The sequence below is a fragment of the Lygodium microphyllum genome, chromosome 10 (assembly GCF_053477565.2).
Source record: "Lygodium microphyllum isolate KBCC chromosome 10, Lygodium_microphyllum_v1.1.10, whole genome shotgun sequence".
NCBI classification, from domain to species: Eukaryota; Viridiplantae; Streptophyta; class Polypodiopsida; order Schizaeales; family Lygodiaceae; genus Lygodium; species Lygodium microphyllum.
In genome coordinates, this window is record NC_141144.1 from 5,169,529 (window position 1) to 5,196,362 (window position 26,834).

The window sequence follows — 26,834 nt, forward strand, 5'->3', positions numbered from 1 at the left end:
GAGAGCATCTAATCTGCCAAAAAGGTAGCCCATGAAACCCAATGGGGAACTCTCGTCAAGGTCCTACAGTTCCATTTTACAATTTTGACATTTTCAAGAACATAATGCTGAAAAGCACACGTGATAACACTAGTAACACAACATTTGTTTCAATAGAGCATGTGCTGAATACGGAGAGAGGACAGATTAACTAGTATAAATTTACTCTGCATATGGTACAAGTGCAATGATTGATTTATGGTCTTTTGTTAGCTTGACATGCTACTAAATCGTGCTGATACCACAGTTTGAATACCTATGACTTTTCTGGCTGTTTCCATTGCCACCTGACCACTCAAATAATGTTGACGACAGACTGGCATATAGACATCTGCTCCACCGATAACTTCTTTGTTCCTGTCATCTGTTTTCCTGAAAGTGAAGCATGCTGGTTTGCCACATAGCTCACAACGTGAAAATAGTTTAACCACGCTGTCTGCGAGAGGCACCAGATCAAGAATGGATCCAAACCTATTTCTGTAAAATGATTTAAAAAATTTCAGCACAAGGAAATGTGGACTGTCAAGCTCAAATGTTTAAACTACAAATGCATTATTACAAGCAGACTTTTCTGAAGTAAAAATGGATGTGACAAAGTTGTTCAAAACACTGGAGTACAGATACAGGCAAAAGGCCTCTACTGCAGAAATTGAGACTGAGCATCTATGTGAAGTGAACAAGAACCGCAGGGCTGTAACAGTGTTAGAGATTCAGTCATCCCCTGGACTGGCATTGTCAGGCTACAGTTGTACGTACAGTTAGTTCTCTCATGCACAATTACGTGTTTCCTGTCAGTTTGGGCATTTTCCAGCAGGCACTTTATTCCAGGCAGGTTGGACAGTTTGTGGTCAGGGGGCAGTGCCATGTGGCACCTCTGGGGCAGATCGCAGATTTTCTGCATTTATTATGTGCAGTCCGCTATATTCAGAAGCTGGCCGGCCAGATTTAGCTGGCTGACCTGGTCATTTCAGTGCCTATTTTTAGCTATTTATATTCAGCCTGCAAATATTCAGAAGCTGGCCGGCCAGATTTAGCTGGCTGACCTGGTCATTTCAGTGCCTATATTTAGCTATTTATATTCAGCCAGCCCACATTTACTTGTCTGTTTCAAGTGGGGCGAGAGATCAGCTTGCAAAGATACCTTGACAGCCCGTTTGTACATCTGCTTTCTTCATTTCAGCATTCATTTAATGCAGATTTGTGCACTCTACTCTCTTTTCTCTCTCCCTCTTCTCTTGTGTTCATTGTCTTTCAGTCTTGTCCATACGCTTTTGCATTCACTGCACTCTGACAAACAGCACCTTAGCCACTTTCCATATCCCACTTTACGAAACTCAATGTCACATCATATTTCAGCAGCTGATTATAAAACATGCTGAGTTCAGACTGTGCCCTGCACCTTACAAGACCACCACTCAGCAGCTCTTATAGCTAGCAAACATTGGATGCTGAATGAACCTCCAATTTCAACAAGCCTATTCTTGTGCAGAATCTTCACGTAGAAGAGAACTTCAGTACTGAGGAGCTAGCACTTATGCATGGCAATCTCAACAGCAAAGAAGGGCTTCACTATTGAATATTCTGTCAGATCCTAGCTCTCCAGACAATACAAATGAATTTGCTAGCTGTGGATGATCTCATGTGATGTAGCTGGGAACCATTTATTTTACTATCTGACCTGCTTTTAAGTTCAAGTTGTAGCATTTCTTCCAATGTGAGTATCTTCATCGCTTCCATATGGAAGAGATTGTTGTCAAAGCAAGGCCCACACAATATCATGTTTGTAACACAGTTACATTTTGGGGTCCTCAATAGCACTTCTGTTTCAGCCCTCAATATCACAACTCATGATTCTCAATTTATTTTAATCTTGTCAAGTTCATGAATGCCTCCAAAGAAGGCAATATGCCAAGGTGATTATCATTTCATGCATGAAAAGCTCACCCTATTGATCATTATTTGGGAACTTGTTTTTTCACAAAATGCCTCCAAAGAAGGCAATATGCCCGAGGTGATTTATTTCATGCATGAAAAGCTCACCCTATTGATCATTCATTGGGAGCTTGTTTTCTCACAACAGTCCCATAGGAATACCTAGGTGTTACCAGTGATTATTGTTAAATATTAAGAGTATCATCAAAAAAGTGTTATCAAAGATCTCTAAAGATACACTCCATCATTCAATCGAAAGTGCTTGGTGCATCAATAAATCCAATAGGAACAGGTAAAACCTCACAAAAACAAATAAAAGGTGCAAATATTGGCTTGGATAATCACTCCTTAGATCAATGCAGCAGATCTTTGAACCTTCTAATCCATCCAAAATGACATCAACTTTTCTCAATAGTCTTATTAAGGGCTCGGTAAGGCACTTCTTAAATGTTCATCCTTGGCCTAAACAAGAAATCTAATGAATGCCCTCGATTAAGTAGTCTTGTTGAGGACTCCACAATCAATGCACACCTCCTACACAACATCCTCTTCCGAAACAAGAAAAGCCAAAGAAAGCCATTCACTAAGGAGGTCTTCCACTTGCTTTCTACATTTTTCTTTGTTAAGTCTTGAGGCACCTCACTCAATAGGGTGAAATATTTGAATGAGAGCTACTGCATGATACCTGACTCAGAAAATATCCTTGTATTTTTCTAGGATTTGTTCTTGGTTTTGTTGGATTTAGGTTAGCAAGAATGCAAGTACACAACTAGGAGAAGGGGAAGCTTGAGAGAGCACAACTCAAAGTGTATTGAGATGTATGTAAGAAGAAGATTTACAAGACTAAGTATGCCCTAAAGTGAATAGCCATATATACAAGGCTGAAGGGAAAACAAAACCTCCTGAAGTGAGAAAAAAACATACCCCGGTGGTCAGTATGTTCACACGCATCACTACCAAAATATGGTAGCAAGTCCCCCCTAGGAGTGATGCAATGAACGAGAGCTAGCACTCATGTGTAGGAAAGTTACAAGCCAGTGGACTCAATCAATCCAAAAAGTGAAGTAAGCCCAAAGCTTTACAAAAAAGCTTCAAACTTCTCACAAGGCAAAGCCTTTGCAAAAAGATCTACAAGGTTGTCCGATGTTGGCACATGTCCAAGCTGATCTCTCCTATAGAGAGTAGTCTCTCCATGACATAATAATAGTGCACCTCCATGTGCTTAGTATATATATGGAACACTAGATTCCATGCAATTGCCAATGTGCTTCGACCATCACTAAAGATGGTGGTGATATAAGACTATACAACACCCAAATCAAACAAAAGGCATCTACGCCAAACACACTCAACCATAGCTATGAAAGCTGCCCTGTACTCAGCTTCACAACTAGAAGTGGCCATACTAGGTTACTTATTACTCAACCACCATATACATGAGTTGCCAAGCATGAAGCAAACCACTCATTGATACATGAGTGTCATGATAATCAACCCAGTCAAAATTTTAAAAAGCATATAAATCTCGGAGTAATGATCCCCCATTGGGATGAAAGCAGCCCAAGGCGCTAAGTACCACTTAAGTACTGAAAGATTCACTTTGTCGCAAGGACATGAAATTTTATTGCTTTGCTCAGCATTTGATTAAAAGTTAATCAAATGTGCTAATGTGACTTACACGTGTGAGGTGCAAGTCAATTATTTAACTGTGAGACCTAGGACTCTGAGATATCAGTTGATGCCAAAGGCAAAAGTTGTAATAAGTTATACCTAACAAGTACTAGGTGATAGTTGGTGTCAAATTTTGGCCTAAACCAATTTATTGGCCACTAATATCAATGGTGACATTGGAAACTATGCATTAATTAATTAATTAATGCTAGTCTAAGGGCTAATAATTGCTCAGGGATACTTGGAAAACAAATTGGCCTAGCCAATTTAATTATTAGCTAATGAAATTAATTTTTCTAGCATTAGAATAATTATTAGATTAATTTTTAAATTAATAATTCAAAAAATAATTTAATAAGCTGAATAATGCTGAAAAATGGAATTACAAGGCTGCCACTTGGCAAAACTTACACATACAAGTGGGAAAAACGTTTCTAGGGAGTGGTGGAGTCTATTCCAACCATTGTGAAAGAGAAGGAGGCTGTTACAGAGCAAGGAGAGGTTGCTAATGTGATTTGCAACAGGGGGATCCACAAGAGGAGGAGGAAGTGGCTTATCGGAACCAACTCCTATGCCTACTAACGAGGAAGCATCCAATATGGGTGTATCTTCAACCGATGCAGGAGAGGCCTCTACCATTGGTTGGGGGGTGCTCCACATCTGCATTCGGCTCCGGTAAAAAACAATGAGTGAAGGCTCATGCGATGCCGGAGAGACAATCGTCTCTCTCTCAAGCTCCCGATCATATGCGTGGATCGGTTGCCTTTCTTAGAGAAAGGCAACGACTTGCGGACATTGAAATTGCACGCACAGTGATTGAGTGCAATCTTGCATTCAATGTCCTAAAGCAAGAGCAATGGAAGAATATGGTAAAAGCCATTGCCAATGTGGGTCCATGTGAAGGATGGACCGGTGTCACATACAACGACATGAGGACGAGAAAGATTGATGAAGAGAAGTAGAGGATTAATAGAGCCCTTGATCCTATTCAGGCTGCATGGATAAAATATGGTTGCTCCATTCTCACCAAGTGGAGTGATCGTAAGAAATGGGGCATCATCAACATACTCGTCTCATGTCCACTTTGCACTTACTTTTTGCGAGCAATAGATACCGGCAAGAGGGGGAGAAAAACGACGGGCGCATTCATCTACCGCCGCATTCAACAAGCTATCATTGAGATATACGTCGCAATTTGCATTTTAAATTTGTTTCGCTTTCTGTCATTATGATAATATCATGATTCATGATTAAAATTTAATTTATACATAACTTGTAATTTGTAATTTGTGGTTATAGGTGGGCCCCTCAAATGTGATGCAAGTTGTTACCGACAATGCATCGAATTGTCGGCGCATAGGCCGCTTGCTTGAGGCCACGTTCCCTACGATTGCGTGAACTCCATGTGCAAGTCATTGTTTGGACTTGCTCATGGAGAACATTGGGAAGCTCAAGTGGGTGAAGAGAGTGGTCCCCAAAGCTACATCAATTATCACATTCTTCACGGTAAAGGTAAAGGTGCTTGCAATGTATCGTGAGCATAGCACACTGGAGTTGAAGAAGCCTTCTTCAACTCGCTTTGCTTACATGTGGTTATTGTTGAAGCGCCTTTATGAGGTGCGGTTCACTTTGCGCTAGACAATGGTGTCCACTCTATGGAATGAGTGGGATGAGCATGAGACAGAGGAGGCCAAAGCCATGCAGCGCTTATGCCTTAATGAGCAGTTTTGGCAAAAAGTCCATGCCGCTGTCATTGTCGTGACTCCTTTTTATAGGGTGTTACGTATGAGTGATTGCGAGGGGTCCACCATGGGCCTTCTCGTTCACTTCTTTAGAGCGGCATTGGCAGAGGCACGTGCTTGTACAGTGATCACAGAGACGCAACGTGCACATGTTTTAGAGATAGCAAAGAGGAGATGGGCGTGGATGCATAAGAACATCCATGGTTTTGCTGCATTGGTACATCCGACCTACAAGTCACCAGCGGTCATGGATGATAGAGAGTTGCGTTTAGACTGCAGTGCTAGAGGAGCTAGGATACTATGCAGATCAGAGAGGGCATGTGATTTTTGCTTCTCCCACTTGTTAGAGAAGAGAGTCACTTGTGAAGCCTTTAATTTGGTGACAAAACTTTGGATACGCACTAGAGACCCCTCAGCCCTTAGCCATGAGGGTTCTTGCCCAGGATTGCTCTTCGGGTGCATATGAGAGAAATGGAGTGTCTATTCTCTCATTCACACAAAGATTCGTAATCGGCTTAGCACACGACAGTTAGAGCGGCTAGTCTATTGCCACACTAACTTACGCATGATGAGGGCTATGATGAGCATGGGTAGTGCAAAGCAGGTAAAGTTTAAACACTTAACCATAACATTTAAAATTTGTTGTTTTAACTTTTAAACTTTGAATTTTGAAGTTTAAACTTTGTTCTTTACAATTTAGACTTTAGCATTTACAATGATCAATCTTACATGCATCATTGCATTGTGTAGGTGAATGTTAATACATTTAAGTTGACGGGCGACACTCTTCCGAGTATACATAAGGAGGTGGACAAGGAGAAGGAGATGATTTTCGCAGAGCTCTATAGAGAGCTTTTAGCAGCAGATACTCGTGACACTCGCAGTCAGCATGCTTGTGGGCGAGGAGTTCGAGTAGGTGGTAGCAAGGGCATGGTCATTTGACGCCCTCCATCATCGAGGAGGGGTGGTTCGAGTGGCTTGCAGACATATGTAAGGCAGAGCTCTAGTAGCTCACATCCTGTGTCTCATGATGACATCCCCCCCTTACCTACACAGCCGCCACCTAGGGAGCCATCATTTGATGATGATGGTAACCTCATCCGTGAGGATGAGTATGAGTGTGTCTCATCATCGGATGCCAAGGAGTCATCTTCAGACTCTCTTGATGAGCACTGAGGCACTCAGATTATGGTCTATCATTTAATGTTTTATGATTTTTGTTATTTAAAAAATCATCTTAATTTTTTTTCATACTAATATCGTACCGTACCTTATAAAATCATAAGATACCAATTAGTACCGTATTTTATCGTATTGTACCGTATCGTACCTTTCGTACCTGACAACTATGGCTGTAATTAGTACTTAATCAAGTTATTTACCACCCTATCTAAGGAGAAAGGCTAGTTTTATACTTCACTGCATACCAATGCTTAGTGCTTAGCCTATACATAAACCTATTGATCTGTGAGACTACAAACTAAATATCAAGCCCCGTAATTTGGGTGTAGACAACAATGGAAATACAAGCACCAACTAAAGAATAACTTGAAAATACAAGATAGGGTGAGTGGACAGGTTGCCTTCTATTAATAGATGAGTGAGTCCTCCCAAATTAGGATTTGGCTTATGGGGCATTCTCTAGGAAAGCGGTCATTTAATGAAACTTTTGGCAATAAGCATGTTTAGGGGCTATGAGAATGAGTCAGTATATAATGCATTTCTTAGTTCAACATCCCCTCTCATGCTCAAAATTGGAACCACAAAGAGACTATAAAGCATAGCTCAACCCATATTCATCCCAAGCCATCCCACCCCAAAGCAACCAAGGCATCGTGCCATCGGGCCAAGGGTACTCGTCAACTACCCAAGGACCTATAAAGACTACACAGGCAATGGTTATCTTACTAAGGGAGCCCAAAGGGTTACCGCAAAGAGACCAAGACATTAGACAAAGGGTACTTGTCAGTTGCCTAGTGGCATGATAAGACCCACAAAGGCAATGAAACCACTTTAAACTTCTTCTTTTTTTGTGGGGAGGAGGGGAGGAGGGATGTGATGCACCTATACTCATTCACTCACTCAACTCGACATAGAAAGGTAACATGATATATGAGAGCAAGGTATACTCTTGTATTATTCAATCAAAGAAACGGTACAACATAGACACATCCCAGGATTACACCCTCGTGATGGATATAGGAAATCACACGTAGAGTGGAAACCGAGCAAGGCTCAGAGTCACTACTGCTCCCTATATAGGTGTTTCCAGTAGCAATGCCATGGTATAGCTACAAAGCCCTTACACTCACCCTCGCTTACTAGATTGTTGTCCTCAACAATCTAAGGGTAGAGGTTATTTGACTCATCCGGGGTCTTAACACAGCTTCTGCTAACAAGCTAGCTAGTGTTTACTGATCTAGGACTTGAGACATTCACAGGGGCTGAATGCAACCTTTATTATCAAACTGGCCAGTTTCTGCCGAGGTCTTAACACAACTTTTTCTAGCAAGCTGGTCAATGTTTGTCCATCTCGACTAATTGAGAATCTTCGGTTTATTGGGACTACCATGCAAGTCACTCAATTACATTTGAGGAGTGGAGGCGTTACTGGGCCTATGATGAGTTCTATTAGAATGACTCAAGGGACATTGGAAGAATTGGTGGGATTCTCCTTGAGCCAGAGGGCGAAGGCGTCTTTGCCACGTTCGCGAGCCTCCATATCCAAAATCCAAGTGGCTTCCTTGAACAGGCAGCCTTTCCACTTAGTGAGGTACTCAAGGTACCCTTTGTGTTTCCAACACCGAAGAAATGCTTCTACTTCGAAGGGGCGGCTGGAATGAAGCATTGATATGTGGTGCCCCCATTGGTTGTTGGGATAGAACCTACGCACAAGTCGAGTATGAAATGCATTATGAACACAAATACTTTCTGGCAGGTCAAATTTATATGTGACTTCATTCAATACTTGGGTAATGCAGTGAGGTCCATAGTAGAGGTGATTGAATTTGGAGCTCGTATTCTTTGGGAGTGGCATATGCTTGGAGCTAACTAGAACCATGTCTCCCTTGGTAAAGAATATTGCCTTTCACTTTTTGTTGGCTTGTTCTGTCACGCTGATTTTACTCTGTTTTAGACAATGCTTGGCTGCGGCATTGCGGTATCACCATTTCTTCAAGAATTCTTCCACATCTTGATCTTCAACTTTGGCCGCGTCTGAGGCTAAGGCAAGGGGTGTGATGACTTCTTTTCTTGTGGCTAATTCAAAGGGTGTGTTGCCACTAGCGGAGTGGATTGAGCTATTGTAGTGAAACTCCAACACATCTAGGTACAAGGCCCAATCCTTTTCATCCACCCGGGCGTAGCTCCTGAGATAGTCTTCAATGCCTTGATTGACTCGCTTTGTTTGCCCATCTGTTTCAAGGTGGAAGAATGATGAGAATCACAATTGTGTTTCCACGGTCTTGAAGAGTTGCTTCCACATGTCACTCATGAATCTTCCATCTCTATTTGACACTATGGGTAAGGGTAGACCGTGTAGCTTGAAAACATGTGTGAAGAAGAGGCGAGGTACCTCCTTGGCATTCAATGTTGGCTTGGCGGGCATGAAGTAAGCTTGCTTGGAGAAATAGTCCACCACTACATAAATGATGGTGTATCCATGGGATTCGGGGAGCTCCACAATGAAATCCATGCTAATTCCATCCCATGGTCGGCTAGGTACTAGCATTGGTTGTAGTAAGCCTACTGGCCATAGAGACGGGGAACGCCCGTTCCGACACATACAAACGGAGTAACGCGTTCCGAGAGGTACGAGCCCAGGAAACGCTGGCGAAACGTTCCCTAACCGTTCCCTCCCCTTCCATGGCCGTTCCTTGTTTGGAATGGCCATTCCAACAACGGAATTTTTTATTTTTTTTAAAAACGGATCATCCGCCTCTGTCGCCCGCTGCTCCCGCCTATCGCCCGCAATCTACTCCCGCACCTGCTCCCGTCCACCTATCGCCCGCCTGTGTCACGACTTGCCTACTCCTGTCGCCCGCCTATGCCGCTTCTCCCGCCTATCGCCCGCCTACTCTCGCATCTCCTCGCCTGTCGCCCGCCTACACCCGCTTCACTCGCCTACTCTACCTACCACACCTGCCTCGCCTAGGCCCTGTATGCTCTCGCCTGCCTCTCCTGCCTACCTCACGTGCGGCCCACCTCTCTTGCTTGCTTGGCCTGACTCCCGCCCGCGATTAGGTGGGGTTCAAGGAATCTCGATTCTCAACGCTCATGTTAAAATTTTGGCTGAAATTTCTACAATTTCATTGAACTTTCAACTTTGGTTGAAATTTCTGCAACTTCATTGAACTTTGACACATGGATGTTGAAATTTTGGCTGCAAATTTCTATCATTGAAGTTTACTGATTATTTGTCACTTCTATAAAGATGGCAGCATTGACATCTATGGGATCTTCATCATCCTCAGCAAGTACTTCGTCAACAACTGGACGAAGTTGAAGCACTACTTGGTCATGGTGGGATGAGGTAGATGCAAGGGTGCCATTGAGAGATGGAGGGGCTCACCCTTGGAAATGCAAACTTGGTATCTGTCTACCTCGGTGAACCATTTCTTCAAGACCAACCCGTCTCTCTCTCCTTTGTACTTGTTGGGTTGGGGCATTTTGAACTTGTGGTCATCTTCTGAACTGTCGCTCTCCTCCTCTTCTCTATGATTGTCTTTTGTCCTTCTTCTTGTTCTTCTTCTTACTTTCTGCTTCCACTACCTTCTCCTTGTCCTTTCCTGTATCTTACGCCCTCCTAAAGGTCTCCTCTCTCCCTAACCTATCCATCTCCTTTTGTAGTTTATGCCTTCTCTCCTCTTCTTGTCATTGTAGCACCCACTCTTTGTAACCCTACTTCACTTCCAGTTTTCTTCTCCTTTCCTCTTCCTCTTCTTTCATCTATATGTTCCTCCAAATTGAATCTAATAGGCCTAGCATGCCCTCCAACTGCCTCTCTAGGTCCGGCTTTCTCCTCCTCTTGAGCTACTCTTCATTCTTGCCCTTTGCTCTTCTTTCTCTCTTCCATTGTTGGGATGGGTGTATTCTCTCTGTCGTCCTCCATGTGCTGCGCCTCGACTTTCAGGGTTGTCGATGCAAAAAAGTTGTATTCTACCTTCGGGTGGTGGTTGTACAACAAGGAAGCCGCATCACATCTTCGGTGTTGGCTAGTGTCGGGGTCACCGTATCGGGGTCGTCACGACGAGGATCGACACGACGAAATCGACGCAACGTGGAGCATCGCGACATGAGGCAACACAACGTGGGTCGATTCAGCATGATTTCTTTGGGGTTGGATCTCCTCTCTTGCTTCCATGAGCACTCTTTCACTCCGAGCAAGAGTTGCTCTAATACCAAGTGTGATACACCTGCACTCGTTCACTCACTCAACACGGCACAAAAAGGTAACACGATATGTGAGAGCAAGGTATACTCTTATATTGTTCAATCAAAGGAATGGTGCAACATAAGCATATCCCAGGACTACACCCTCGCGACGCCACACATAAGAGGGATCACCACTGGGTATAGGGAATCACACAGAGTGGAAACCAAGCACGGCTCAAAGTCACTACTACTCTCTATATAGGTGTTTCCGGTAGCAACACCATGGTATAGCCACAAAGCCCTTACAGAGGGGGAAGGGGAAAGGAGGGATTTTGATCATGTTTAGTATCTATGCCCCAAGGGAAAACAAAAGGAATGATCAAATCTAGCACATTGTAAAACAAAAAGCAATCCCATCCATCCATGGATGTTAATGAAAAAGAATATATGGAGGGCATGTGGGTAATGCTGCCATAGAGACTAAAACTAGCCCTCCTTCCGTGGATGGGCGGTAATTCCCTAATTACAACTTACTTACAATAGTAACATTTATTACAAAACTGAGAAATGCAAATTAACTTACAATCTTAGACAATGGACACCCTATTGGTCCCAAAATTGGTGCCCCTTTCGATATTTATTTAACTTAATTAAATAAGAAGTTATGGAGGGCATGTGGGTAATGCTGCCATAGAGACTGAAACTAGCCCTCCTTCCGTGGATGGGCGGTAATTTCCTAATTATAACTTATTTACAGTAGTAACATTTATTACAAAATTGAGAAATGCAAATTAACTTACAATCTTAGACAATGGACACCCTATTGGCCCCAAAATTGGCGCCCCTTTCGATATTTATTTAACTTAATTGAAAAAGAAGTTAATGTGCAATGGGATTCTCCCAATCCCTTTCGGTGTTCCAACTCCCCTTGCTATCCAAAATGACCAGCAAGTCTTCAATCTGATTTGCCCCTTGATTCGGGCAATCAATTGGCCTTCACCTGCTTTGATGGAGATGGAAAATGCCCCAAATTTATTGATTTGTTGGCTCCTCCACTTAAATTTGACTGAAAACAGCTTCCACCCTGTAGAATCCAAGTCTTGGAGCTTCCAATTTCTTGCACGCTTCTCGAGGCTGCTACTAAGACCTAATTTTTGCTACAAATTAGGATCTACAACAAAGAAATCTGAAATTTCTCAGTCCTGGTGATCTCAATGCTATGATCTTCAGAGTAAGGCTATAGAAAGGCTAGGAGATGAGAATGCTCAGGAGAGAGAAAATTTAGACATTCTTCGTGAAAAACTAAAGAAAATCTGTCATTTATTGCTGCTGCCCTATCTCAACAGCTTGTAGATGCAAAGAACTTAATAAAATTAGCAATTACTGTTGCTGCCCTATCTCAACAACCTATAGCTGCTATCACTTGCTGTTGATTGGTGTTCTCCTACCCTTAGCTGCCTCAGAAATCCTCCAATGGCTGCAAATCAAACCAGTAGCTTCTCCTCCCTCTCTCTTGCAAGTTGAATGCACTAAAACTGCCTCTCTCCAACCTTTAAAGACGTTTTTCAATCTTGCATGGGCATTTTTAGCAAGTGGCAACCTTCCCAAATGGTTCTCCAGCATTATTCATAATTAAATATTAATTTTCAGTCTTTAAATACTGAAAATTAATCTAATAATTATTTCAGTGTCTTTAAAAATAATCTGACTAGCCAATAATTAAATTGACTAGGTAACTTCCATTCCCGAGTGTCTCTACACCATCTTTGACTATCAGATTGGCGTTAGGTACTATTAAACGCCACTTCTCTAATGTCATCAACTGACACTTATGGCCAAATGAATGACCTAGGTCAACAAGTAGCACTAGATACCACTAAGCATCTGTGCGGCATAGCTTATAGCAACTTTTGCCTTTAATATCTCGTAATTCCCTCAAGTCCCAAGCTCATAAATTTACTCTAGCCCCAGTTACACCTCACATGTGCAACATTTACTTAACCATGTGATTAAATATGGTCGAAGCTTCCGATGTTGTATGAGGCACCTTCTCCTATGCATACTGTGACCCTTTATGGATAGCTTCAACAAATGAAGTTTGAGTCCAAGGACACCATTCAATCATTTTTGCTCCATGTTACACGAATACACGACCAACTTCAACACATGCAATCTACCCTTCCAAAGGCACATCTTGTGGATACGGTACTCTACAAGCTCCCCTCGAAGATTGATGGAGTGACGAATGTTTTGAGGATGCAGACATCCTCTACACCTGTCAGCTTTACACATCTTCGATGCTACTTGAGCATGAGACATCTTTGCGTTTACAAGGGAGGATCTCATCTCATTATGGCAGTTCCAATGAGGCCTTTACAGCTTCACAGAGGAGTGATAGGAAGAAGTCAAAGACCTAGTATTATCATTGTGGGAAGAAGGGTCACTTGCAGAAGGACTGTAAGGAGTTAGCAACCTCACGGAAGAAAATGTTGGAAACGGACTCCTCCGACATGTTATCCTCTTCCTCAAAATCCGACTCCAATCCTCCGACCAAGGTGAAGTCTGCGGCACAGAAGGAACCCACTTCTTACGGGAAGGGCTTGATTGCCCTTTCTCAATTGCTTTCTAGTCCAAGTGCTACGGTCATCCCTCACAACTCTTTAGTACTAGAGAGGGAGTGTGAGAGGGTGGTGAGATGGGACAGTTGCACCTCATCTATATAGGTATACAAGTACATAGATTCTAGAGAGGAACATTGTTGACGTAACAACCAAAGTCTGGTAGATTCAAACCCTAGAGCTGGGATTGACATCCAAGTTCATGATAAGCTATTTCTTTAATAGTGAGTGGAATTGGCTCCTAGTCTTAAGCTCACATCAAGGGACACTTTGGCCATCTTGGCCAAAGGCGGGGAATCCATCTCACATATGCTCAAAGGCATTTTTGATAGGATAGTCTTGTATGATACTGCGAGACATTGTTGAAGACACTAAGATCTATTATGACTCTTCTCTATTTTCAAGAGCTAGAACAATCGACATTGCCCTTAGATTCTCTCCGAGGCACCTTGGTGGTGGCTTGATCACCCACTACTTGGGTATCCATGATTCTACTCTGGTGGTTCTTTGTTATATATGATTATCATTGTATCATTATATTGTATCAAATCACTCATGATCTAAGAGAGGGTATTAGCAATCTAGTTAGCTCATGTGTGAATCTGGGCTATACTTGATATTATTGGGTAATTTAGGCATTTTATAGTGGTCATTTTAGTGATTATTTAGGCATTTATTGTTGGCCGACCAATATTAAATGCTAGCCAATCAACTACCATATTTGGCATATTTTAGGCCTATTTGTTCAGTGGCTTATCCTCCTCTCATTCACTTATTGTCATTCTTCAGGTTGTTTTCCTAATGAAGAGAGGAGCCAATGTCAGTGCCCATGCAACCAATGACTCACTCTTGTACGTGTCATTCTCATGTTTGGTATATATGGATTCCATTTCCCAAGCACATCTCTCACTTCTCTTTCTTTTCAATGTTCTTTTGTTTGTTTGTTTCCTTCCTCTTCTATCTTGTGTTCAGCAGTTTATTTCAGCACTTGTCCATGCTTCCATTGTTGCACCACTTTTGACACACACATGCAAGTGGGAGGTGCGATAGGTCTACTGCCATTAGTGTCACCAACATCTGAACTGGAGGAAGGCTCCATGATCTACTAGATTAGAGAATCTCTTGGAAACGTGCACTCCCTTGCTTTTGGTTGCACACTCGATTTAGAGGGCAACTCAAAGAGAAAAGGGGACTTATCAATTCTTTCCTCAAGGGAGACAAGGATTACCTAAGAACCAAATTCCATAGTAGTGGCACTAGCAAACCAATCAAATAATCCCTCTAGTGTTACAAAGGCAAACGGTCCCACCACCATGTGAGAAATGGATCTGCTCTACTAGGGTGGAAGATTATCCCCTCTCAATTGGGGAGGAGCGGCAAAAGTGCCCTCGCCTATTCTGCTTGAGTTCTCGCGAGGGAAAGAGGGTCTAGCCTTGGGCGCTTTTGCCTTTCATCGACATTTGTCATCAAAACAGCTAGCCTTTCATAAATGTTGATAGTACTACCTATTCTTTTTGGTAGCATTTTGCCAACTTGATTTCAATCCCAAAGGGAAGTTACTTTGCTCGTCACTATCCAACTCAGTCTTGGTATTGTTCTTTCCACCACCTTGCTTCATCTTCAAGGAAGTCAAGGCCCCCTCTAAATATGAAAATTAGGATTTCTTATAAAATGAATCAAACAGCCGAGCATAAGAAAGTAACTAATACCTAAACTCATAGAAGGTGGATGATTGGGATTGTAAGATAAGTTAGTGGATAAAATTGAAGTAATTTTGTGGCAATTTATTCATGAACAAAGTGAGTTAATCATTAGCTAGCTTGGATAAGCCAGTGGGGCAAATTCAATGAGCAATCACCGATTCTCAACCAACTTGAGAGTCAAATTATCCCTCTCAATGATTTTGAACTCTTAGAGGTCATGGTCAAGGTTGATACGCTAGGTACAGTCAGGAGTTGTGTAGCAGCCAACTAGATGTGCCCAAGGCCCCAATGCTCAGATGCAAGGTCAAAGTTGAAGTTGAGGGTGAAATTCAAGCATAAGATCCTGCATTAACTCGACTATGGCTATGGCATTTCTGCTCTAAGGCATTAAAAATACAAATGCGAAAATACACACTTTACCAATAAATCTTGGACCCAACTAACATCTAATTAGCCCCAAAAACTAGCGCCCCTTGATAAGGTTGTAGTACAATGAGATATAGGCTAATCCCCTTCAATCTTCAATACAAATGGTTGTCATTTAATGACCACCACTACTTGGGCACAATTTGCCCCTTGATTGCACAATAATCTAGGCTCAAATTGGATCTTCAATCTCTCACATGCAAGACACAATAATTTAAAAATGGGATACCCCTCAAATGCAATTGCAAATTAATGCCTTCAATTGCTACGCACAGTATCTTGATAGACCAAGAAAACAAATCAAACTATGGAGAATATGTTAGCATACATGTGTTTCCCATAGACACAGTGATTGGGAGCATTGTCTTCCTCGGATTGAGTTTGCTTATAGCAATGCTAAGCATTTAGCTACTCGTTATAGCCCATTAATGCTTATGTGCGATCATGGGCCAAAACTATTGATTGCCATTGAGCTCAAGGGGGTGAAAATGCAATCCATGGTCAACTTTCTGCAAAAAATATAGGAGATTAATGACTACAAGGAAAAGCAATAAAACAGCCCAAGATCATACCACGTTTTATGCTAACTAGCATCATACTCCTCGAGAGATCCAAGAGGACATGTAGATACTAATTCGATGACTATCAGCAAGTGCTATAAATTATCTTCAAGATATTGCGGTCGCTTCCCACATATCAAGAAGATAAGTAGTGTATTCTATGAGTTGGATTTAATTTCGAAAATCTGAGTTCACCCTGTGTTCCACATTAGTTGTTTAAAAGAACAAATGGAACAAGGTGAAATGATTGTTTTAATTGAGGAACGACTCAAGAACACTATTGATATATTCCACTCAAATTCGAATTGGTTCTTCACTTTAGGACTAAAGAACCCCATCAAATGTTTATCCCAAGTATTTGATCAAGTGAAAAGACCGCCCAAAGATAGAGGCTACTTGGAAGTCAGTACGTTCGTTGAAGAGTTGTTTTTCTAGCTTCATTCTTGAGGATATTGCTGAGGACATTAATCATTTAAAAGCGGGGAAGTGTTATATCCTTGGACATCCGAATGGGCACTAGTAACATCAGTCACAATGGTTATGAAGTGGCTTAGTGCAAATGCACTGAGGAAACTTTGGGTTTAGGGCAGCCAAGTCCTATTTATAGGACACGAGGCCCTATTGTGAGATCATTGTGCGGTCAACACTCTTGGACTCTTGGCCCATTGGCCAACACATCTATACATCGAGATGGTGTGGATTGGTGGTATGGGGTGCCAACCCTTGGGATGTGGTTATGACGCAAAATACTGCTAGCTTCTAGGGTAAGCCTGTTTGGCCCTATGGTTGGAAGGCGAGTTTAATGTGTCCAATCCCTTGTATTTGTGAATGTGGCTTGTGTTGTATCTCGTGTGCGGATTGGACCCTAGGGCAACATTTCACCTTAGCTTTTCATCTTCCTACACCTCACCTAAAATGGCTCCTCCATGTTGCTACTTATGACAATCTTAAGGGACCTAGCTATCTTCCTTGAAGCACTATCATGAAAGCTCGGTTTGTACAAAAGCACCTCCGGTACATCATTTTGCAAACTTTCAATTTAATGAAAGTTTCACATTGCATATTGTTTCTTTTGCCTTGTCCTTATACCACACAGCTATACACTTATCCACCACATGGTTGGGTGTCAAATCTTTCGCTATTACTACAACAATCACTATGCCAAGAGCAATTTGGAGAGCTTTAGCAATCCAGTGTCAGCCCCACCAATATCCCATCTTGAAGATATTGCTAGAGACACAGTCATCTTGAATCTTCCTCGTTGGAGACACAGTGGTCTTTTCTTCTCTCCATTCATTTCAATCTGCTTTACCAATAACGTTTTTGTTCCACCTGACCATTTTTGGTATAGGCGATAGCCATCGCCTATACTGCTTCGCCTTTTTTGGTCTTACCCATAGCCAAGCAATAAGATAATTATTTTTCTCTCCACAATCGTCTCTTTGATGGTAGGGAATCTGCACTATCACCTATACCGCTTGGCCTTTTCTAGTCTTACCCATAGCCAAGCAATAAGATTATTATTTTTCTCTCCACAAACGGAGACGCATACTTGCTGATTTTTTGCAATGAACAACAAGACGAGAGTGTTTTGCAGCCATCCTGAGGTGTTAGACAACCGAGAATCATTCTTTTCTAGTCCTTTCTCTCTCTCAAGCTATGTGAGCTCTATTTTACAACTAATAAGAATTAGAATTTTTTATTTACAGCAAATCAATGGCCAAGGTTTGCAAAAAACAATCATTTTGGGTAGACAATCCAACCAAAACCCCCGATTTGCCCCCTTTTTTTGGGTTACCAAACCATTGAAGATTCAAGGTAGACATTGGGACAAATTTATTTAGACATGCAAGTTTGATTTTTCTACCACTGAAAGCATTGAATTCAGCATCCAATCTCAAGGTAAATGCATGTCAAAGACTAGGTTTATGGACAACAAGTTTACGTGTTTGAATTGCTTCAACTTGACATGACTTGAAGGTGCATTGGTTAGAGCAAAAATCTAAGCTTATTGAATAATTGGGGTTGAGGCCTCGTTCAACAAATCGTATCGGCCTACGACTGAGATTTGTGCGAATTCCTCATTGATTGCAATGTGGCAACAATACGAGACTATCAATCCATTTTAGATGTCATGCAAGTCAGCATTGGGGTGATTGCAATGCTCTATATGATTGCAGACACACTAGTTAAGAGTGTGTAATTGAGACAAATTCAAAACTTGTCGGTCAAGGTTGGTGACAACCATCCAAAACATAGCAATTGGAGCAAAACATGTACATGAAAGAGCAAGGCGCACAAAAAATCATTAGCAAAAAGGATGTTGGCATGTGAAAACAATGTTAATCCCATAGGCGAGCCTCAAAGTGATTCATGTATAGGTTCATCTTTAATATTACCATAAGAGACACTCCACTTGAGGGCCAATCTGGTGTTCTCTACTGTGCAAGAGCACTCTAGCTCTCGGGTTCTCTGTGTCATTAATTTTCTTGTTTAAATTGAATAGTGTATGTGTTGTAGTTTATGTTCACTGCCCTATGGATCAAATCTACAAGTTGGTTTCAATCTAATTGTTGCAAGACCTTCACTTCTCTTGAACTAAAAGAGACGTAAAATGTACAAGATGTCAATCTCTTGCTTAGAGCATACCAATCTATGAGGGTGATCTCTATGGATCCTAAGGACTTCATGGCAATCATGGAGTGGCCTTATCCTACAAATGCATCAGAGATGCATATCTCCTTGGCATTGACAATATTATATCACAAGTTTGTGAAGTACTATATCGAGTGACATTGCCTCTTGCAAAAGCAACAAGGCAAGAGTTTCAATGGTTTAAAACACAAAAACTCAAACACAAAACACAAAAACACAAAAATAGGAAAGAAGTAGAATTTGACGAATGGATGAACATTGAATATGAATGAGAAAAGTTGCTCATGTCCAACAACCACCAACTCTCGTGGAGGCGGACTGAGGGAGAGTACCAAAGAGTGTCATAATCCATGTATGGGATTATGAGTGCAGCAATACCACCAAACCTAATGAAGTTGCAACCAACTAGAGCTGAGGATGATGTCACGCAGCAACCAAGGGCCAATCAGTGTGATGAATGTCTGAATATCTGATGCAAAACGCAATAAATCAGATCAACAACCTGCTGGATGGCAAAACACAGACCAGCATGGAATGTGAGACTGGAAACCCAGCTGTTCCTGACCAAAACACAAGACTAAACAGAGTTGCCTGGCTGTAGACAGGTCACAGCTGGTCTCGTGACTGAAAACTGAGCTTCTGAAGATGAGAATGCATGGTTGGATGGAGTCAGCTGGCTGTAGAGTCTAGATTCATAGCTGCTCATAGTTGAGGGAAACAGGGAAACAAAATTGGAAATAGGAGGTTTGGAGGGGCAAACAAAAACACCGTCATCAAGGGGGGAGGGTAAAAGGGGGAGAGCCTAGAGAGAGAGAGAAAAAGAAAGAAAGTTAGCCTCAATGCAAGCCTGTGGCTAAATGACAAATTGTTTATGAAAATTTTTATACTTACTTTTGTTATATTGCCTTTGTAACTATACCATGGCATTGGAGCCAAAAACACCTATATAGGGAGTAGTAGTGACTTTGAGCTCTGCTTGGTTTCCACTCTACATGTGATTCCCTATACTCAATGATGAACCCTCACATGTGCGGCGTCATGAGGGTGTAGTCATGAGATGTGCCTCAATGTTATATCTTTCGATATCATGAATATAAAGATTCCTTATTGATATATCTTGTGTGTCATTCCACTGTGCCTTTTTGTGCCTCATGACAGGTCATGACTTGAAGTCCTGTGAAGATCCATTAACGGGGGGGGGGAAGAGAAGAAGAGACCCGAAACTTTAAAAACCATAACATTAAAAGAAAAGTGAAACATTAAAAAGGACTTAAAAGAAACACTAAAAGAATAGAGACGAGAACATTACAAATGTTTGATATCAAACATTAAATACAATTAATGAAAAACGTTGAATGTTAATCCTTAACTTAGCCACATTTTTTTAACAAAACCATTTCAGGCATATGGGGAAACAGGTGTATCCAAAACATTTCCCCAAGTCAAAATGCATGTGGCAGCCATTGCCCCAAAGGAGAAACATGTTTCGGGCGCATCGCTTTATGTTTAGGCATTTCAAGTCTTACCAACAGGTGTTTCGGGGCATTTCCCGCAGTATGTAGCTACTGCAAATCAAGTTGCTTGGCTGTGGATGCGGTCACAACAGCAAGAGGACAGGTTGCCTAATGACTGGAGATGATGTGAAAGCTGGAATAGGGTGTGGAAGCCTCCGAACAACAGCACACCAGTAGATAATATGGGTACTAATGATGGTAACAATTGCGGATGCAAGAATAGGCAAAGGGACTGAGAGTATTGTGCACATTAAGCCCCTTGTAAAGAAACTATTGGAGCCAAAAGTTTTGTATCCTCCATTGTCTAGAATACCATACAAAACCGCAAGTACATATTTTCAGGGATGTTTTAATTAGCCAAAAAGTAAAGGCACATTTTGGTGTGCTAAACAACACTATTTTCTCACTCGGTCACATAGAATATGACTCCTCAACAAGAAGGATGAAGCAAGCCATTCATCATTATGCAAGGAGATGCCTATGCCATAGGAAAGCTACAACCATTGTCAATTCTAGACTTGCCTTGGGAGGAGTTTTCAATGGATTCTGTTACCAGCCTTCTATAGAGCAAGCAATGTCAAAGTGATGTCACCTTAACAATGGTAGACACGTTTAGCAAGAAAGTGAGGTTGATTCCATATTAGATGTGGATGTGGAGAAGGTTGTGTAACTATTTATCAAAGAGATCTTCTAAGAGCATGGATTGTCGAAAAGGATTGTGTCTAATCACAATTCTAAGTTCATTGGTGGATTATAGAAGGGTTTTTTCTGTGGCCTAAGCATGAAGTTAGTGTCAACCACTTTTAATCACTTGCAAATAACCTTGTGGAGTCTCATGGATCTATTCCTACAATAACCCTAGATTAGGAGGAGCTAGAGTTAGTAGACATTGACAAGCTTCAATAATTACTACTACCAAAACAAGTGTTGCTTCATAGTACTCAAAGAAAGGTGCTTCAATGTTTACTTAAGTTTAAGGGTTGACCCATGCATGAGGCAATGTTATTAAAGGAGTCTCAGTTTCATGAAAACTCCTTTTCCTTGCTTCAAATCAACCACAAGGCTATGCAATTGCATATAGCTGCAATTCTAGTGGGAGAGAACGTAATGCACCTAAAAATAATAACCACTTTGGTTGATCATGAGCAGGGTAGGATGATATGGCAAGAAAGCCACATGGCCAACGATGCCATGACAAGTGAGTCAAATAGTGTGAGCAATGAACATGTCACAACAATGGTAAAAATTAGCAATTCATGCTTTTAGTTGGATTGATGTTAGCATTTTCTCATGTCTTTGCATTAGTAAATGTTGATGGCATGGCACAACATCAAAAAACCAAGAAGGATATTTTGTTTATTTGAGAAAAAAAGATGCTACAATCACTATAAGGGGGTCAAATCGCCAATAAAAGCGATTGAGGGGCAGCTCAAAAGGCATCCAAAGTGTTCATGGAAAAGCATTGTCATGGATCTTGGTTGAGCAAGTGCATTGCATCACATCTTCTTCTTCTACTTCTTCAATTCACGTTGAGTTGCAAACAATAACAAAGAGTGAGTATTGCCCACATGCTAGAGTGTATGTGAGATCAAGGTCAACCAAAGTGTTCATGGCTTAGTCATGGTGAAGATTGTTCAAGGCAAATTGAGATGGCGTAAAGAAGTTGTCCCAAAAAGGACAATTAAGTAACTTCATGGACTCAAGGTGCTAGTTCATTCTTGGGCTCTCAAAGCCACACTTGTACAAATCTCTATCAATTGCTATGATAAGGATTTGAGGATCTCTTTCAACTTTTGGGCTCTTTCATCTTTTGTTGAGTTGTGCAAATTAGGACCTTGTGCCTTAAACTTAATGTGCACTTCAGTTTGCTACCATGAGGCATCGGCCAACATCGAACTAATACACGAGCATCGGGTAAGATTCTTTTTTTCCCTCAAGACACTCCCCACCCACTTGCATGTTGCCCCCATGTCTACAACTCATACCACTAGCATCATGTACTGGTCTATTCAAGAATGGGGTAAACGTGTCCAGCTTGGAGTCCCATGAGCATCCATTGATTTTCTTAGTTCTACACCTGCATACCATGCAATGGAGAGCAAATTATTGCTTTGATCCAATGAAACAACCATAGAGGTCCAACCTACACACATGACAAGACACAAGGCATACGAGCAAATTAGAGAAACATAGACAGGGGGCTTTTAACCACCCTAGCCTTAAGAGCATGTCACACCTGCCCAATTGGCAACAAGTCACACATGGTCAATGGCTAATGTTGTACAAGCCCATCATCAACAACAGAGGACAACACTAGGTTTAAATATTTACGGAATTTATTTTGAGTTCCCACAATAAGCTGTATTCTTAAAATAAAAGCAAAAGGCGTGAAATCTCTACATTAGAGTTACAACTGTTATTGACAAGATTGCAAGCATGTGTTCCACACATATTGAACCAAAAGCCCATTAAAAAGAGGAAACGAATGGCAAGACCTTAAGTAGTCACCATCCAAGCCTGCAACTACAAGGGTTTTGCCATCAAAATCTGCTGCAGCTTGACAAAAACTGCAGAGGTCTTTGAAAAACTGAGCTTCATCGATAGCTATCACATCTAGCTGCAGAGACATACCACACAATAAGCTTGGACTTCCGTTCAGAGAGAGGAGGGAATTAAATAATGTACTTTCCGAGCTGAAATTATTTATGAGAGCACTACCTACTTACTTGCCTACAGAAATGACAGACGCAATATGAACAGAATGTCAAAACAAGAGCACTAAAAGCTTAAAGAGGCACCTTTGCATATTCTTCTTCACCAATCTTGGCTCGGAAATTTGCAAGACTCGATACAGCCCAACAAGGCATTTTCATACCATCGTGAGAAACCACAGCAGCCAGTTCATATCGTGTATCCTTGTCTGACTTCACCACTGCAACGTTCCTGTCATTGATAATACAGTGTGCCACATTACACAGACAGCGCGCGACAATAATTGCAAGTTAAAATGCCCACTTGGCGGAATAGGATGGAATTGCTTACCTCCCTGCATTCATCTCAACCAATACTCTCTGCAGCAAAGCAGTAGTTTTGCCAGCAAACATGGGACCAACAATCAAATGTATGCTACCACTTCCAGCAACTGTCTCTTCTTCTTCTGCTGCAAAGATTGCTGCAGCGTCCTCTTGTGAGACCTCGCCATGACAGCTTCTTGATTGGAGTGCTTGTACCTGAGTGCTACTGAAGCGCTGGATGATCAACTCTCCACGGTTGCTCTCGTGAGCACCTATTGGTCGTACGATTGAGTAAATGCCGCAGCCAAGAGGTACTCGATGTCTGTGACCATAGCTACAAGGTCTTGTGCTGACAAATGGGTTCTCTGCTTCTTTTCTGGTTGAAGGTGAGAGGCCGTGGCAGAAGGGTCGAGAGGCAAGGCTTCTGTCCGGGGATGATGGGTGAAGCAGTCGGGCTTGAAGTGCCATGGTTTTTTCTCCACGAAGGCACCTGCGGAGGAGAAAGCCGCGAGACGCAAAAGCAATCATGAGAGTCTAGAGATGTTGCTTGACCATCTCTCTCTCACGTTCGCTCTCTCCTCCCCCGGCCCAGACCCCAAATTTTGAGCGGAACATTGCACTGCCGCAAAGCACTATTATTTCTAAGGGAGACCCTTGGACTAACTCAGCTATAAACGAGAGTCTATATCTATATCTATACTATCTATACTACTTTAAAATTCAAGGATCTCCCTGCTAGCATGCAATTAAAGCATCTCCCAAGCCTAAAGTCGAACCTACATGGCAACCACACAACGCTCCTAAACCTCCACACCCCCTAGCTTTCACATTCACATACTACCTAATAATATAATAACTAGCGTTCTGCGTGCGTAGACCGTTAATCTCGAAGCGACAAGCAAAGTTACCGTGCGATACATGGCAACTTCGCTCAATAATTCATTTCTCATCTTTCTCTCTCCTCTTTCCCCCCTCTCTCTCTCTCTCTCTCTCTCTCTCTCCTTCCAAATTCCCTATGTCTAATTTTTTCTCTCTCTCTCTCTCTCTCTCTCTCTCTCTCTCTCTCTTTCTTTGCCTTCTATTTTAGTTTTTTTTTCCTCTCCTGGTTCTCTCTCTCTCCTTTTTTTCTCTCCCCACTTTTCTTCTCTCTCTCTCTCTCTTTATTCTCCCCCCTCTCTCCTCTCTTTTCGTTCTCTCTCCCTCTCCCCTTTTTTCCTTTTTTTTCTTCTTCTCTCTCTCTCTTCATTCTCTTTTTAAAAAATTTATTCTCTCTCTCTCTCTCTCTCTCCCCTTTTCTTCTCTTTGCACTTTTCTTCTCTCTCTCTCTCTCTCCTCTATTTTTTATTCTCTCTCTTTTTAAATTTTATCTTTTCTCTCTCTATAATTCTCTCTACATATTCTCTCTCTCTTCTTCTTCTTTCACTTTCTTCCTCCCCCTCAGTCTCTCTTAAAGTATGTAAATTTTATCTTTTCCTTATATATAATTCTCTCTTTATGTTTATATTCTCTCCCTTCTCCTCTCTCTCTCTCTCTCTCCGTCCCCTTTTCTTCTTCTCTCCTTTCTCCTAATTTTCCTTTTTTAATTCTCTTCCTCTCTCTCTCTTTTAAATTTTATCTTTTATTCTCTTCTTCTCTCTTTTAAATTTTATATTCTCTCTCTCTCTTCCCCCCTCTCTCCTTCTCTCTCCCTTCCTCTCTCTCTCAAAAAATATTTAAATTTTAAAAAGATTTTTCTCTTTTTTCTTTTTTCCCATCTCTCTTCCTCTTTTCCTCTCTCTTATTCTTATTCTTCTTCTTTTCTCTCTCTCTCTCCCCCCTCTCCTCTCCTTTCCTTCTCTCTCCTCTTTTTTTTTCTTCTCTTTAAATTTTTTTCTTTTAAATTTATATTTCTCTCTCTATAATTCTCTTTGTTCAAATTCTCTCTCTTCTTCTTATTATTTTCTCTCTCTATCTCTGTCCCCTCTCTCTCCTCTTTTTTCCTTTTTTCTTTTCCTCTCTCTCTCTCTTAAATTTTATATTTTCTCTCTCTATAATTCTCTTTCTCTTTGTTCTCTCCCTCTCCTCTTTTTTCTTTTTTGCTCTTTATATTTATTTATTTATTTATTTATTTATTAAACAAAAAGTTTACATTAAAAAATTTAATCTGAGAGAGAGAGAGAGAGAGAGAGAGAACCTAGGCCCTACGCATGAGAGAGAGGGGGGAGGAGGAGAAGAAAAATGTTTAATTAAAAAAAGACAATTCTCTTTCCTCTTTCTCCCCCTTCTCTCTCCGTCTTTTTCTTTTTATGATTATTATTCTTCTTCTTCTTCTTCTTCTCTCTCTCTCTCTCTCTCTCTCTCTCTCTCTCTCTCTCTCTCTCTCTCTCTCTCTCTCTCTCTTATTCTATCTCATTCTCAAAGTGTGTGAAAAACTATGTTCGAAAAATTTTAAATTTAAAAAAGCTTTTAAAATATTTAATTAAAAAGTTTAATCTAACTATGAGAGAGAGAGAGAGAGAGAGAAACTTTTGATTTAAAAAGAAGTTTGATTTAAGTAAAGGAGAGAGAGAGAGAGAGAGAGAGAGAGAGAAAACTAGGCCCTATACATGAGAGAGAGGGGGGGAGGGGGGAGGAATTTAATTTAAAAAGGAGGTGAGGAAATGAGGCTTTAATAAAAAAAGGGAAGAGGAAGAGAAAATGAGATATTACACGTAAGAAAGAGAGGAAGGGAGGGGATTTTGATTAAAGAAAAGAGGTTTGGAAAAGGGGATCGATTCGGGAAGCCCTCTGGAGGTTCGAGGCTTTTCGAACCTATAGCTAAAATAATATAATAGTAAGATAATAAAGGATCTCCCAAGACTAAAGTCGACCTTACATGGCAACCACACAACACTCCTGGACCTCCACGTCCCTAGCTTTATAGAGGATTTTGAAGAATTTGAAATGCCGAATTTTCTATCCTAACCTACTTCATGGAAACTCTAGAAACCTATACTACTTTATCCCTACATGGCAACCACACAATGCTCCCAAACCTCCACATCCCTAGTCTATACAACCTTGTAATCGAAGGATCTTCCAAGCCTAAAGTCGATCCTACATGGATACCACACAATGCTCTCGAACCTCCACATCCCTAACTTTATTGAGGATTTTCAAGAAATTTTAAATGTTGAATTTCCTATCCTAACCTACTTTGTCTACAACTTGATTGAAAGTTACTAATGTATTGCACATGCCCTTAAATAGGAAGATCACAAGCTGGAGCTCTCACGAGTCACAACCCATGTAGAGGTTAGCCAAAAGAGATTGGAGAGAATCATCAATCACACTTAAAACTAGTGAAGGCTAAAACATCATATTGCCTAGGAGAGAGGGGTCATGAAGCAAGCTACTACACCTAAGTCCCATGCTCTACTTGAGCTCAAAAGGATCGATTGAGATGCAGCCAAGATCTTGTGGCTAAATGGTTATCATGGAGCATGTAGAACATGTACATAACCTCTTTCAAGAGAGGGCAACAATTTTTTAAAGTTGAAATGTTTGCAATCTCTCTCTCTCTCTCTCTCTCTCTCTCTCTCTCTCATATGGCTCATCCATCAAAGGCA

General features: G+C 41.3%; 1 protein-coding gene across 2 annotated transcripts; it reads right to left on the bottom strand.

Moving 5' to 3' along the window:
* Positions 1–184: 184 nt before the first annotated feature.
* On the bottom strand, positions 185–23,913 carry LOC148029665 (thymidine kinase a-like). 2 transcript variants are annotated; one of them, XM_087685933.1, is made up of 5 exons: positions 23,276–23,913; positions 23,032–23,176; positions 22,729–22,850; positions 22,219–22,310; positions 185–516 (listed from the first exon to the last, which is right to left on the bottom strand). In XM_087685933.1, exons 1-5 carry the CDS (start codon positions 23,773–23,775, stop codon positions 335–337), a joined length of 1,041 nt encoding a protein of 346 aa, XP_087542059.1. In that variant the 5' UTR covers positions 23,776–23,913; the 3' UTR covers positions 185–334. The 2 variants fall into 2 exon arrangements, with proteins under 2 accessions (XP_087542059.1, XP_087542060.1); XM_087685934.1 differs by lacking the exon at positions 22,219–22,310 and having other exon boundaries at positions 23,276–23,910.
* Between the last annotated feature and the right edge of the window lie 2,921 nt (positions 23,914–26,834).

Excerpts from the sequence above, each read along its gene's own strand:
- LOC148029665 (XM_087685933.1), bottom strand. The coding sequence starts at position 23,775 with ATGATTGCTTTTGCGTCTCGCGGCTTTCTCCTCCGCAGGTGCCTTCGT. Across the intron at positions 22,311-22,728 it reads TTGGATGGTGACTACTTAAG|GTGTAGAACTAAGAAAATCA; the intron begins GTCTTGCCATTC and ends CATGGTATGCAG. Across the intron at positions 517-22,218 it reads ACCAGTACATGATGCTAGTG|AAATAGGTTTGGATCCATTC; the intron begins GTATGAGTTGTA and ends ATCATTTTACAG.